Source organism: Rhinopithecus roxellana, chromosome 15 (assembly GCF_007565055.1).
Source record: "Rhinopithecus roxellana isolate Shanxi Qingling chromosome 15, ASM756505v1, whole genome shotgun sequence".
Classification (NCBI taxonomy): Eukaryota; Metazoa; Chordata; class Mammalia; order Primates; family Cercopithecidae; genus Rhinopithecus; species Rhinopithecus roxellana.
The window spans coordinates 121,355,924-121,371,942 of NC_044563.1; the positions used below are offsets into that span (position 1 = coordinate 121,355,924).

The 16,019-nt window shown below is 37.0% G+C and overlaps 1 protein-coding gene across 2 annotated transcripts; it reads right to left on the reverse strand.

Moving 5' to 3' along the window:
• Positions 1-939: 939 nt before the first annotated feature.
• On the reverse strand, positions 940-10,252 carry LOC104665273 (caspase recruitment domain-containing protein 17-like). Of its 2 annotated transcripts, XM_010367039.2 has the most exons (9): positions 10,199-10,252; positions 9,303-9,569; positions 8,168-8,230; positions 6,054-6,175; positions 5,225-5,398; positions 4,548-4,782; positions 4,010-4,153; positions 1,611-1,720; positions 940-1,138 (listed from the first exon to the last, which is right to left on the reverse strand). In XM_010367039.2, exons 1-9 carry the CDS (start codon positions 10,203-10,205, stop codon positions 1,040-1,042), a joined length of 1,221 nt encoding a protein of 406 aa, XP_010365341.1. In that variant the 5' UTR covers positions 10,206-10,252; the 3' UTR covers positions 940-1,039. The 2 variants fall into 2 exon arrangements, with proteins under 2 accessions (XP_010365341.1, XP_030773987.1); XM_030918127.1 differs by lacking the exons at positions 940-1,138; positions 1,611-1,720; positions 4,010-4,153; positions 4,548-4,782 and having other exon boundaries at positions 5,266-5,398; positions 8,190-8,230.
• Between the last annotated feature and the right edge of the window lie 5,767 nt (positions 10,253-16,019).

The window sequence follows — 16,019 nt, forward strand, 5'->3', positions numbered from 1 at the left end:
ACTTCACTGTGCACACCATGCATCCTAGAGTTTCTTCAGGGTGTCATGCACCATCTGCCAAGTGCTTCATTTTTGATGGCTGTCTTGTCTTTTCAAGAAGTCTGTGAACTACTGAGGTCTGGAGTTAACTCAAAATTTACTTTTTCTCTCTTAAATACCTTAACAAAGGGTAGAAATATGCAGGTTCTGTTCATGGATTTGTCAGTAGTAAACCATGGGATTTGGGAAAAGTCCCTTATCACACTTCAGTGTCACTGTCATAAAAATCCATCTTCTCCCCATGTCTCCTGCTGAACCCTAAATTTTTTGAAGTCAAGTACCTGTGGTAATTTGTATCTGCATCCCTAAAGCAGAAAGCACAGCAAATGGTTTTTCGAATGAAAAAATGGGGCCAATAGCCAGTTCAGATCTTATGAATTAAGTCTAGCATTCTAAATTCATTACTCCCTCTGATTTCCAACCCTTGTTTCTCCAGTGTGGAATAAACTGAGGACACTTTTAAACTTTTATATCAGATTTATTAAAATGTTCAAAAAAGTCAATTACTAAACAGACATAATTCCAAAAACGATTACGGAATGAAGAAACTCTTGGTTTCCTGTGGGGACAAAAAATAAAAAACAAACATAAAAGAATTTTTCAAGAAGAAATGTAAGTTATAAAGTTATACTACCAATGGGAACATATGCAATCTTAAAAGGAAAACCGCATGCTATTTTAAAATTTTATGCTACCGGAAGTATTTCGAATTTCAGATATTTTTGTATATTTGGAGTATCTGCCTTATACTTACTGGTTTAGCATCCTTAATCCAAAAACCTAAAATTTGAAATGATTCCATGAGCATTTCCTTTGAATATCATGTGGGCATTCACACAGTTTTGGATTTTAGAGCATTTCAAAATTTAAATTTTTGGATTAAAAATTCTACGCCTGTAGACCTAGAGTCCTTGACTACAATGGACTTTCAGTACACTTTCCTCAATCCTCCCACACTCCCAACATACCTGCCCACAGACATTCAAACGGCTTCTTTATTTTAATGTCCTGGGAAGAGGTAGAAACGTCTTGTCAAAGTCACCCTTTCAGTGCTGGGCATCTGTGCTTTATCATCTGGCTGCTCAAATGCAAGTCGAACCTAAAAGAGAAAGGAAAATCTGGAGACCTGTTTTTTCTGAAAAGTTTGATGACTCATGCCAAAAAGACTACAATGAATATAGCAAAATAATTGACAAAAACAAAAAGTACTTGTATCTGCAACAAGTATAGCCATGTGCTTATCTAAACATTGAATGACCCTCCTTGGGGCTTTTAAAATCTGTGGTTGGGCATAATAGCCAAGAGGGACACAGGCAAATTAGAGTCCATTCATTTGTCTCTGCAGGGCAGGAGGAGGGTGAAAATAAATGATGGTTTTATTGAGGCTGTGGGTCTTAATACATTGGATTTGACTCCCAGGCTTGTTCACTCTCCAAAGAACTTCAAAACACTTTTGGAAAGAAGGGTGTTATTGGAAAATAAACATGTCTGGATCTGCTTTGTATGCTTCCAATTGCAATAACCAAGCATTCAGGGAAGTAGAGTGAAAATAGCATCCGCCAGAGCCCTACCTTGCGGAAAATTTCCTCCACATCACAGGAATGGGCATATTCTTGCAGATGTTCAATCAGTCTCATAATAAAAACAGAGCCCTTCGTTGGATGTCTCCAAGAAATATTATCTATTGATAAAACACATTTCAAATCTCAAGACTGGCTTTTGCCTGAAGAAAGAGAAGAAACCCTAGTATTTCTGCTCCAGCTGAGGCATGTTTTAGAATTATTCTATTTGCCATATGCTTCATTGTAATTTCTAGTGAATATATTTGAAGTTCAGTGAGTATATTTTTACTGATCCTCTAAAGGGTGCTGTATATGGTGGAGGTATTAACGTGGCCTAGTCCCTGAGTTCAAAAAGTCGTAAATTTAGTAGAGCTTTAGGAAAAGGCAGAATAGGGTCAAGGGAAGGAATTGGGATTTGGAAAAGAAATGTCTAAATGTGCATCCCTGAAGTGGCATTACTGACTGTGATTTAAGTTAATTGTCCATTCTGATATGTAATAGACTCAGTTATACAGGGAACGGTAATAATTTCATACACAGGAGATATCTGAGGCTACACAAGTGTCTGAGCTAACAGAGAATATGGAATACTCAGTCTATACAGGGAAATTATGTTAATAAATTCTCAATTCATGTACTTTACATAAAATTTTATTTAAAATTTACTAACAATGACAGTAAGATATTTACATACAAAGAGTTAACTATACAAATCGTAAAACAGAACAAAAGTAGAAATCTAGGAAGAGCCAATAAGAGAATGATCACATGATAATGGAGAATAAGTTCTTATGAAGAAGAGAAATATTAAAGAAAACAATATTAATTTATTACATGGTAGACACAGAAGTAATGAATATATGAAAATTATACAAAGGAAGGGATAAGAGAAAAGCAGTAGCAATAGCTCTGTGTATAATCACAGATACATTCTTTAATGACACATTTCAGCCAATTATAATGGTCATAAAATGTACATTAATAATAAAATTCTATTTAGAACCACAGCTATCTTAGTTGAAGGAAGTAGGTAAGAGATAGAGTGGAGACAGGTATCTCTGCAGATGTTTTGTGAAATTAAGGAAGTAGATAGTTATTTTTCCTCAGGAGAGCACTATGATATAGTTGGGATTTGCACAGTAGAATGTGGAGCTAGGCTTAATATGGGAGTTATAAATAACTGAGTTGGAGTTTCTGACAGTCACATGGAAAGGAGGAGTAAGGAAAGTTAAAGAAAAGAAAAACACAGAAATCAGCAAGATTGATGATGAGAAGCCAGGGGCTTACAAACAGCTACATAGAGAGTGGTGCATGTCATGTGGAAGGCTGGGATCAAAGGATGTTAAAGAACAGTTCTGTCTAATGTTAAAGTTTACTCTATGTACTCAGGCCGGAAATGTATTTTTTGTGTGTTTGTCTTGTCATTGTTTTTGATCATTGAAAAAAATCTTATTGAGTTGTACATCAGGGCATGTTCAAAACAATACAAAACCAAGCTTCTTCTGAAAGAAGATATCTCATTTTATACAACATTTTAGAAAATTTAACTACTTGAGTAGAGGCAGGACCTTTGGGCCAGAGGTGACCAAGACAATGTGAGTCCTCTCAGGAAACTGTCATACAAGGTGGATAAAAGCATTCAAGTCATTTTTATTTAAAACTTGCTAAGAAAAGTAAGTTATAAAACAAAAACTATTTAAATAATACCAGTTCTTTAATGTGTACTTCATTCTGTGCCATGAGCAATATTTCACATATATTATTCAATCCTTAGAAAATGGATATTTATATTCTTATATATTTGTGAGCAATTCAAAGAAAGCCCTGGGAGGAACTAGTGGAGCTAGTTTACAAAGTACTAAATGACTAGATCAGTCAAGAATAGCAAGATTCTTACTGCAAAGCATACCTTTAGAATAATGCATTTTTATTCTGCTTTATACATTTCATGCTTCTAAGTAAAACCCACTTTAATTTAGGGCCCCAAAGTGCCTCGCTTGCTCTTCTAATTTTCTGAACACTGATCTTAATCTTCTCCTATGAATACTTAATGTCTGGGCCAACTGGTCCATTGAATTATCTCAACATGGCAGACTTTTTCTATGCAGAGTCAGATTCTAATCTACTGCAGCAGAGATCTTCTTCCATTTAATTCTCTGTTATCACTCACTGTTCTAAAATATTTTGCAACAGAGAGGAGTTCATTAATTACTAACTCAATGAAAAGATATGCTTCCTTGCTTTCTGTGGATAAAGGGAATTGTGTGTATAACTTGGAACAAAGCTTTAATTTGTGTTCAAAAATCTAATCTAAAGTTTCATACACATATCTACCCTCTAGTGGGTGGTTGTGAGTTTTTGCATTGATAACCCCCACAAAGATGTTCTGTATACAAGAAACTTTTTACCTGATGTAGAAGAGTAGAAAGCAATAAAATCCTTTTCTATGTGGGCTTTCTTAATAGCATCATCCTCAAAATCTCCTGGAGTTGGTAAAGATATATTTTCAGAGGCTCGTACTGAATCTGTTACCAACACCACACCATATTTATCTGGAAAGACAAAATTTGGTTTGTTACTATTACCAATGACTGAGAGGACAATGTTCTCCTCTTAGCCTCTGTTCAATCACATTTATCAATGTATTTGCTCTGTCATTAATTCACATGCACATACACACATACATCCAAGTAACAATCTTTTCGACAATTTTAATTTCTTCTAACCCTCAAACACATTTAAAAACAACCAAACATCAAAGTCTCAGACTTGAATATAAAACAAATAGCTACCCACCAGTCATACAATTAACAGAAGCCACATCTTGAGTGCTAACCGTACGTGTTCCTTGACGTTAAGAAACAGACATAAATTGAAAATTCCTGGATGCATACAGATGAGGACAGTACTCGAATGTCTGATGTTCTCAAAGAACTCAGCACTCACCACCACGGCAGGCCTGGATGATGATCACCTTCGGTTTGTCCTTCAAACTTGGGCAGTTCTTGGTATTCAACATTGTAAAGATTGCATTGAGTTGTAATACATCAGGGACTTGATCAGAGTGTTTCTTCCCACAAATGCCTTCCCGAATACCATGAGACATGAACACCAGGAAGGTGCTGTCAGAGGTCTTGTGCTCTTGGCGGCAAGCAAATGCCTCCAGCTCTGTAGTCATTTCCTGAAAGAGACCATACCACTGATTTTGGACTATGTGATTAACTATCATGGCACCTTGGAAAGCTGATAAGTAAATACGTAAGGATTTCTTAAGGAATTTCATGACAAACAAAGGAATGCCCAAAAAATTTTTAGTCTTAATTTCGAGAAAGGAGAAGAAAGGTGTTGTAGGAAGTCATTCAGAGTTATCTTGTAGCGAGAACGTGGCATTACTGAGTGAAAAAAAAAAAAAAAAAAAAAAAAAAACACTTCCCAAGTAAGTTACGCTAGGCTTGAACTGAATGAGTTAGTTACAAGGTAACATGTAGCATCCAGCACCCTCCCGTGGCAAGTTTATATTTTAGATTATGAAGAGATTACATTTCTTGGTCAACCAAGCTTTCTAATATTATTTAGTTATAGGAAGGGCATGACCATTGTCTGTAATGTATAATAGACCTTACCGAAGCAGTGAGATTCTTTTTCACATCCACCTTGTACCCCAGATTTTGTAGCAGCATTGTCATGCCTATGATGTCAACTTCAGCTCCCGTTCTTTTAGGAAGAATGTCAAACTCTTCGTTGCAGATAATGAGAGCAAGACGTGTGCGGCTTGACTTGTCCATTATTGGATAAATCTGTAGGAAATGAAATTTGGATGAATAGACTTATTATCTGTAATTTAATATTCACCTGGTAAATTTATGACAGTTTTCCCTTTGTTAGTTGTATCAAGATACTAAATCCCATGGACTATACATTGAAAATGGGGGACGGAATTGAGTGCTACTTGGAGAGTAGGCATAGAAACTGCAAAGGCCCAGATGGCAGGTGAGCTACTGACTTCATTTTTCTTGATAGGCAGGAGTTTGAAAAACACACAAGGTATGAAGCAAGAATGACAGAATTCTAAAACTGATTGCTTCAATATCTGATTGTTTTTCTTTGGGCAAAGTATTTACCAATCCTATGCCTCAGCTTCTTGATCTCTAAAACGGGTTATTTTTAAGGTTAGAAATTATGCATCATCATGTATAAAATGCTTAGAACACTGCCCACTCTCAGAGAACATTCAATAGCTGCCATTGTTGATGTTATTTATCCAGGAATGGGATTCAATTTGGAACTCTTTCTATAAATCTGGGATTCCAGGATACAGAATTTTTTTTAAAGTAAGGGAAGCAGAATTATGATTCTCCATTGAGAATAGCTCTAAGAAAAAGCCACTGCATTTCATAATCGCCTAAAGGATATCTGTCACCCCATTCTATCCTTGTGTTCTGAGCATGGTACCTCTGTCGACTTTTCTTTCCACATTGTTTTAGCTTCATCTGGAGAGCAAAGCTTGACGCTTCCTCCTGAGCCTGAGGATGTAGGCATAGCAGGGTTATCACACACTGGCACTGCCTGAGGAGCTGCAAGAGTCGAAGAACATCATGAACATTGGCATCCTTCTTTGTTCCACTTTTTGTTTTTTACAGCCTCACATATGAATGAAGCCACAAAAGTGGAAATGCATTCTTAGGAAGACAATCCTGATCTTTTACCGCTGAGTAATTTCGCTGCTAATGGAATACATTTCCAGTCAGAAATTTCCAGGTGTGCAATACAGGGATCTCCTTTCATATTTCAGGATCAGTATTTTCACAAGTATTTTAGATAAAAATGTAGAAAGAAAGCTTTTCAAGGCTGTGCATGATAAAACACTCAAAAATCAATCAAATGTGTGAGATAAAATAGAATATAAATTTATTTCAAAAGATTTGAACCACAGAATAAAATTTAATGATAGGAGGTCTTAATTAAATCTACTGAAAATATTTAAGAGATACACTTATCTTTTTATGTATTTACTTAAAAGACATGGTAGTAAGCACTAGGAATATTTTTTAATGAACATTTGTCCTGTCTTCCAGGATCTCTTCCTACTATATATATGTATGTATGGAAGGAGAAGATTACTAAATATATGAACTAGAATGTATATAAAATAGTATGATAAATGCTAAAATTAAAGTGCACACTAGATGGATTTATAGCACTAAACATTGATTGCACAGACATATGAGGAGATCTTTTCACATAGTTTATATGAGAAAATCCTTGAGGCTTTTGTTTCATCACAAGTTCAACACCATCCAACAATGTGATGTGCTTGTTAAAGAAATTAATGTAATCTTTGTATCAAGATAGAAATGAGTTTTCTAGATCTGTGGAGTATCTTTTAGAAACTATTAAGTCAAGAAAATATTATGCAATTTTGAAAACAAGCTTGAGAAACTTATACAATCAGTTAGATAAATAAAGGCAGCATGAAGTGTGTTGACACAGAAGAACTAATCAGAATGGATATATCGGAGAAAACTACAAAATAATAATTTGGTTGAAGAAATGTTTGGTTTCATAAAGAAGAATGAAAACAATATAAAAAAAACTAAGTAGAAGTATATGGGTTATTTTTGAGGTAATTTTTTTTGTGTGTGTGAAAATACAGTATTTGGTTATATAGTGAGTATCCTGTGCTGGAAAACATTTAAGAAAACATTCATCTTTGGGAGGCTGGGGTGGGAGGATCACGAAGTCAGGAGATTGAGACCATCCTGATTAAGACAGTGAAGCCCTGTCTCTACTAAAAATATTTTTTTAAAAAAATTAGCCAGGGATGGTGGCGAGCGTCATTAGTCCAAGCTACTTGGAAGACTGAGGCAGGAGAATCACTTGAACCCGGGAGACAGAGCTTGCAGCGAGCCGAAATTGTGTCACTGCACTCCAGCCTGGGTGACAGAGTGAGACTCTATCTAAAAATAAAAATAAAAAGAAAAGAAGACATTCATGAGTTAATCAACCTTAATAAATGAAATAGAAGTTTCAACCTTAATAAATGAAATAATGGAATAGAAGTTGAAAGAGAGATACAGTTCCAAATTTGAGAGAAGAATGCATAAAACTTGGCTTTGACTTGAATATTGGAGGTGCGTGAGAGGAAAGGGGCCAAAATGAGTTTCAAGTTACTGGTTTGAACAACTAGTGATGGTGACACCAACAACCTAGTTACACAAAACTGGAAGAGAAGCAAGGTGTGGAAGAATGGCATGTTCAGCTCTAAAATTGTTTAGATGATCATGTCTCTGGGACATATGAGGGAATATTTCAGTAGCCTTAAATAATGAAGTATGGTACTTACTTGGTGTTCAGGATTTGAGATAAAGATTCAGAATTTTTAATATAAACATAGATAGTGAAGCTGTGGGTACAATTTCTACAAAAGGAGAATAGATTACAAAAGAAAATTATATGATCACTTTACGGGAATTCTCCATAGCCCCTTTGACTGTGGTTCATCCTACAACATTAATGTCATGGAAGATGGGGTTCAAATAATGCTCTTTCTTTAAAAACAGCATTACCTAGGAAGGAAGGCAGTACTACCTGAGAGTCTTGTGTAGTAAGGTGATTTCCAGATGTCGGACCTAGAAAAAGAAGGACACTGAAATAGTCACTAATCATCTCTGGAAAACTTTACCCTAATGCTTACAATATTCCCTACTAAAGATTCATCCCAGAACCCTAGCTGAATGACATTAAATAATGTTCAAGATGTTCTTTAATTTAGAGAGTGCTGGGGGGTATAAAATGAAAGAGACATTGTCAGAAAATTATGATATTTATTACACATAGATGAAAACATAAACTTCTCCCATGTCTGCTTAGACAGGTATAAGCCTCCCCTAACCATCAGAAAAAAGGCTTTTGCTTTCAAAGAACATCTCCCTCTGAAATGGCTTTAGAAAGTGTCACAGAGACCAGTGACTAGGAGTCCACCAGAACTCTCATCCTCACCATGTGGTAGGTCCAAGGGATCACAAGAGTGGTCCAGCTCATTTCCTGTGCACTGCATCAGGCCCTAAGGGGGCTGCAGGTGGAGGCAGTCCAGACCTCACAGCATGATCTGAAGCCTGATAACAGGGCAAGTGGGTGATCTCACTCAAAAGAAAACGCAAGGAGGCAACTGGAGGAAAGAGCCAACTTGAAATCTTTACTTTTCTGTAATTATTCAATGTATTCTCTGAGTGTATCACCATTTCTGAAATATAATTTCTTCTTCTCAGAGGGCAAAATTTTGAGGAGAAGTTATTAAACCTATTTGATTACAGACCTTAAAGCTTCATGTCAGACAACTGCATACGAGCCTAGCACCTTGGACTCAAAAATACTAAATCAATCAATAAATATTGTGCCTTGCCAGTAACAGGGGAACATATAACGTGAAGCTTTTTAGATAGTTCTCATGACCTTCTACAAATGAACGCCCACATACTCAGAACTGGAAATGAACTTTAATCAGAAGAGGGCCACTGAGGATGAAGGAACAGAAACAAAGGAGAGTCAAAGGACATGCATTAGGGGCCCTGCTACAGAAATATGGCACTGAAGCCAGAGATAAGAAAGTTTTCTGCAACTTAACATGACTAGTAAAGACATCACATGGTAGTCACAATAATAGACCCTACATGAACTTGTGTGTGAGTCACTGACCCTTACCTGCTGAGAGTCCCAATGTCCCTGCCAGGTGACTGTCTTCTTCACAAATGTATGTGATGCAAATATGGCATGCCGGAGCCCCTTTCCGAATAACAGAGTCAAGCAGAGCTCGGGCCTTATCCATGACCGTAGCATTTTCACGTTTTACTTTCTCCATTTCTTCCTGGTTCAGCACCCTTGTCTGTAATAATTCATCCAGTAAGCCATTTATTGTTCCTTCACCCATGGAACGGATTAACAGCTTTCTCTTCTCCTTCAGGACCTTGTCTGTTTGGAGCACAAGGATTTCTCACATCATAAAAACAGGCTCATATTCCTCTCACGTAATCAACAGAAAGTGACCTCATTTAGATTTCATCAGTGAAACGTCCCCCTCCTCAAAGTTGGGTAATCCATCTTCTACTGTATCGCTGTCCTACTTGTTTCCCTCAATAGTCTCCATACATGTGCATGATGTGGCCTGAAGACTGAATTTACCATTTACATTAGTCCCTGGAAAGCAGAGATCATCCTCTTGTGTCCCGTGTTTATTTAACTCTGATTAATAAAGTAATGAAACAGAAATAGCCCATTTCATTTAGGAATCACTGCTGCTAGTACTCCTCCTGTGCCAATTCTGTACCCTCTGTCAGACTTTCAACATGTAAGTAAGAGTTTAATTAAGATTGCAAAATGACAGCAGGCTGCCCCTAAAGCCTCGGTTCCTTTCTGGGCTTGCTTTTCCTTACTAGAGGCTGCAAGCATCTTCTACTTTCTTCTCTCCTCACTCTCCACCCTCTCCCTCATTTGTGTTCACCTAAACTTCCCCAGATACTAATTTTGGCTTCCAGAAGAGCCAGTGCCTTCCAAAACTCTTTCTTCCCAGGGACCTGTTCTTAGAAGAGTAAAAGACTCACCGGCCATGGCTTTTCTCTCCTACCCTTCTTGTGTGGGCTGAAACTGTAAGCATGCTTCACCTTCCTTTTTGGCAGGGCGTGTACACATATTGGGAAACAGCCACTGCACATGCATATGCATGTCTTTTTTTTTTTTTTTGCCAGCAAAAAAAGAATCAGATTCCTGAACTGTAGACTGCATCAGAGAGTGTATCCTTGGGGAATTTTCTTCACCAACCCTTGGAACAGGTCAGGGTAGGAGGGGAATGGGGCTTGGAGAATAAGACAAGAATGACAAAGTATGTGTACAATTAAACTCACACAGTGAAGAGTTTCCCATTTATTAGAAAACTTGATGGAGAAAAGTAACACAACCTTTAGAGAATTTGAACAACTTCTGTCCCAGGCCCAAGTCACAGGTCTAGGGAAGGTCGTGGGAAATGTATGTATCTGTGAAGCAATTTTGCTTTAAGTAATGAACATATTTTTCACCATAATTAAAGTTTTTCTTATTTAATGTCCTTCCTCTTCAGAGGGATTTTTTTTTTTTCCTGATACAGAATTTTTACTCTGTCACCCATACTGGAGGCACTAGCATGGATCACAGCAGTCTCCACCTCCCAGACTCAGATGATCCTCTTAGCTCTGCCTCTCAAGTAGCTGGGAACACAGGCACGTGCCACCATGGCTGGATCATATTTGTATCTTTCTAAAGACGGGGTCTCCCTGTGTTTCCTAGGCTAGTTTTTATATCATGTGCTCAAGCGATTCATCCACCTCGGCCTCCCAAAGTGCTGGGATTACAGGTGTGAGCCACCCACCCATCTTGGCTGGCTTTCTTTTGAGGGACATTGTACCATAGAGGCCCAGAGCATAGGCTCTGGACTCAGAATGTTGAACTTAGCATTTTAAACTTCATTTTGTGTGTAAGAAATTGAACTCCCCTGTGCATTGTTTCCTCTGTCTGTAAAATGATTTTATTAACAGTAAGTACCTATGCAGTTTTGAGCATTAAGTGAGAGAAAGTGTAAAAAATGCATGGAACATTGCCTGGCAAAAGGTAAGCAGATAATGAGTGATATTACTATAATTAATACAAATATTTTACATTAGAAAAAAATCAAGGATAAAGTTTTGCAGATTATCCAGCTAAGTTTATCTTTTGTTAGACTGCTCAAGCAGTCCATCTAGTCATTCACTTAGCAAATATATATGGATGATATGGTTCTAGGAGCAAGTGGTTCAGTCAAAACATATCATGGTCATTTTCCCCTTGCTCTCACATACAAGAGGAGAAGACAAACATGAAACCTGGTGTGTAGTATGTAACTGGAATATTCAGAATGTGCAAATATGGCAAGTGATGAGAAGAATAAGAAATTAATTGGAGAAATGGGAGACAAAATATTTTAGGAGTCATGAAAACTATGGAGAGTAGCCAGGGAAGGCCAGAAGAGGGCTCTGTCTTGCAAGCACATGTTCAATTGATCACTGCAGAAATAAACTCAATGTGGCCAATTTATTTTATGAACCTCTTTGATGCAAGATGGACTAATAAGAAAAGGCAGACAGTACTTTACATTTATCAATTTCTTTAACAAAAATTTTCTTGTGTTATTACCTTCTTATCTTTAGAGAATAAGGATGAGGAGTTACAAAAACATCCACCTTTTGACGTGTGGGCCACCAGCTTTACTTTCTGTGCTCTAGGCGAAGAGCTAAATATGTTTGTTAGAGTAGAATGCACTGTGTAGGAGGACAATGATGTGGCTTTTAATCTAAGGGGTTTCTAATTTTTTTTAAATCTTTACTTTGTCAATGACCTAATCCGATTGCAGCAAAATCTTGTGCTCCTTGCCATGGGAGGATTTGTAGTATGGAAGAAAGCAGAAATTACCTGTGCATCACTTCTCTTACATTCATTTACTTTTAAATGTTACTGATTCTTTTATTTTCTCTATTAACTTAAGGATTTCACACACAGTTTTCTCCCCAAGCCAGAGTCATGAACCACTGAGTTAAAGTATGCTAAAGTGGCATCCAGGGCACAGACACCATGACTAGACCATTTATCTGGGGATGTAGAAATATGAGCCATGAGTCTCATGTCCTGGGAAGCTAAACATGGAGCCACTAGATTGCAAGGGTCCACTGTTTCCTCAAAAATGAAGATGTTAAAAACTGACAGCAACTCAATATCTAATTCAGGAGCAAAGGAAATAATTTGTGCTATACACATACACTGAAATACGATTCAGTCATAAAAGAAAAAACTAATAAATGCAATAACATGGATGAAAACATTATGCTTTCATGATGAGTGAAAGAAGTCATGTACAAAGGAGCACATGTCCTGTGATTCCAACTAAATACAGTTTAGATTCGAAATAACTAACACATAGTGATAAAAAATTTAATCACTGCTTATCTTAGGAGGAAGTGGCAGGAGATTGAGGACAAAGAGCATGACAGAACTTTCTGGGGTGACAAAATCGGTCAAAGTTTCTATCTTTACTTTGGCAATGACCTAATCTGTTTGCAGCACAATCTTGTGCTCCTTGCCACTGGGAGGATTTGCAGCATGGAAGAAAGCAGAAATTGCCTGTAAATCACTTCTATTCTATTCATTTGCTTTTAAATTTATTTATTGACTCATTTATTTCCTCTGTTAACTTAAGGATTTCACGAAGGTTTCTCCCCCAACCAGAGCCATGAACCACTGAGTTGAAGCATGCCAAAGCGGCATCCAGGACACAGAAGCTAGACTATGACTAGAAGCTAGGCTCATATCTGGGAATGTAGAACCACGAGCCTTGGGTCTCATGTCCTGGGAAGCTAAACATTGAGCCACTAGAGTGCAAGGGCCCACTGTTTCCTCAAAAATGAAGATGTCAAAAACTAGAAACAACTCAATAACCAGTTCAGTAGCATAAGTAAACAATTTTTGTGCTATACACATACACTGAATACTATTCAGTCATAAAAGGGAAATATTACTAAGACATGCAATAGCATGGTTGAAAAAACTTCTGCATTCATTACGAGTGAAAGAAGTCATATACGAAGGAGCACATACCCTGTTATTCCAATTATATGAAGTTATAGTTTAGAAAAAAACTAATATATAGTGAGAGAAATTCAATGACTACTTATCTGAGGAGGAAGTGGAAAGAGCTTTAGAACAAAGGGCATGACAAAACTTTCTGGGGTGACAAAATCGGTATGCCTATTGATTAGGAAGTTATTATACTAAATATCTTCGTATCTTTAACAACCAATTTGTATTCTTAAAAGGGGCACATTTTCTTTTATGTAAATTATACTAAAATAACATTAAAATCTTGAAATGAAAAACGTCTGTTGTAGTAATAACATACTGATTTGAAAAAGATTTTTTTTAATCTTGATTTCAGGACACACTCAATCCTCCACAAATTAGTCATAATTCTGGTAAGAGGAAGCACTTCTTATAGTGACTGAACTGTAATTACCCGCCACCCACGTTGAATGGAGATAGATAGAGTGGAGATAACTTACAGGAACCAATTTATTGACTGAAATATGTACCTGGAAAATAGCATTGCATAAGGAAAATTGTCTTAAAATAAATGAATGTAGCAATTCTACTATAAGTAATATGTAAAATGTGCATAATGATTTAAAAATCCTTCTCTCAGTGTGAAGTCTGGGAAGCAATATTATTTTAAATGACAGAGTAGGTACTATAAGAACCTCTGATACAGAAGACAGAAAATTCCTGTGCTTGGGTTTTGCCCATCCCATTTCCAAGCCTTAGAACATCATATACCCTTTCAGTTTATCCAGCTCCTCTTCTTATTTATATTTGTGGACTATCTGCACATTTTGAGCAATACAACTTACAGCACTAGTCAACTATAACACGCTATTTTATTTTTTATTTGTCTAAAACCTTCCTCCTTTCTGCATAGCTTATCAGTGTGGACTCTGGAATCTAATAGTCTGAGGTCAATTTCTGTTTATGAGCTCTTAGATTTTGGACAAGTTATTTAACAACTCTCACTTTCTGTGTTCTCATGTATAGGAGGGACCTCCTAATCATTCTTACCTTCTAGGATACAATGTCAGGTGTAGAGAGCATGCCACAGTACCTCTCATTTATGGTAGTCATGACCTATAGAACAGAAGCAAGGTCATGTACAAATGGTTAAGTACTTGTAAATTTTTCATTTGCTTTATTTTAACATGTTAAATAAGCATTAATTTCATTTTATGAATAGGAAAACCAGGTAAAAAGTTGTTTCAAGGCCTTGGTAAGCACAAGTTGGAGAATTGGGTGAGAAGCCAGCCCATCTTGTCACTCATTACTGTTCTATGTGATGTGCTTCTCTCCACCTGGACACTATACTGGGAAATCTGAATTAAATAAACAGACACAAGGTGTGTCAGTGGGAAATAAATTCTGAGTTAAATGCATCTAGACTATGATAATTTATAACAGTCAGCCCCAGTATGCTGTTTAAACTGATGAGATGGGCAATAGAAAACCATTGCAGCTTCCTAGGTAGGAGAGTCACGTTAACATGCTTCTGAAGTAACTATTTCATATTGAGTGCTTAACAAGCCCCAGGCCCTCTAATAGGTACTTCATCAGTATTTGTTCCTCTTGTTGAACCGTTTAAAAATATTGGTACTTGGACTAAGCACAGATTATGATATCAAAATCTCATCCTGAGCCTCACCCTTGAGACTCCATGCACCACAACATCCAGAATTTAACAGGACATGTTCTTTGAGGCAGGGACCCACAGAAACAGGAGCTGAACCCTGAGTGGACTGAGTGAGGAGAAGGGGTAAGAATGTCTGGGAGTTGGTACTGACTAAAGAAAGAAGCTGCAAAAGAGTAGGAAGGAACTAGTATGAAGCAGTAAAGAGCTTGCATGGACAGGAAGGTGGCCAGGAGGCGTGTGTTCTCCTTGTGTCAGATTTCTATACATTTTTATACCAACAGGATAGAAAATAACTGACCCATGGAAACTCTACAACAAAGGCTCATCTTGGAACCAGATAGAGCCAAATCCCTGAGGAGGGACAGACATGGTCTTGGATGTGGTGTGTTGCCTAGCAGCAGAAACAGAAGCCATTCTTCTCCTTCCGTTCACTCAAAATAAAAACTACACTGCGAGTTGAAATATATAAATACACTAGAAAGCAAGACACTATAAGGATATATCAACAGAAACAAAACACTATAAATTTAGATCTTAAAGGACATTGAGATGTTGGACCAAGCAAATATCAAATATAGAATGAAAGTGTATGAGAGATTTAAGTAAAAGATACAAAAAGTAATTATTATATAATAAGAAATAATTAGAGAAACAATAAAATAGAGCTGTGTAAATACAAAAATTAGTTATATTTAATAATGAATAGATTAAAAGACAGACACACAAAGTCTGTGAAAAAGTAAATAATTTGCAAGGTACAGAGAAGTACAGTTGAACTTTGAAAAATGCAATGCTTTTGCTGTGCAAAAGCTCTTTAGTTTAATTAGATCCCATTTGTCAATTTTTGCTTTTGCTGCCGTTGCTTTTGGTGTTTTAGACATGAAGTCCTTACCCATGCCTATGTCCTGAATGGTACTACCTAGATTTTCTTCTAGGGTTTTTATGGTATTAGGTCTAACATTTAAGTCTCTAATCCATCTTGACTTAATCTTCGTATAAGGGGTAAGGAAAGGATCCAGTTTCAGCTTTCTACTTATGGCTAGCCAATTTTCCCAGCTCCATTCAGAGTGAACAGGCAACCTACAGAATGGGAGAAAATTTTTGCAACCTACTCATCTGACAAAGGGCTAATA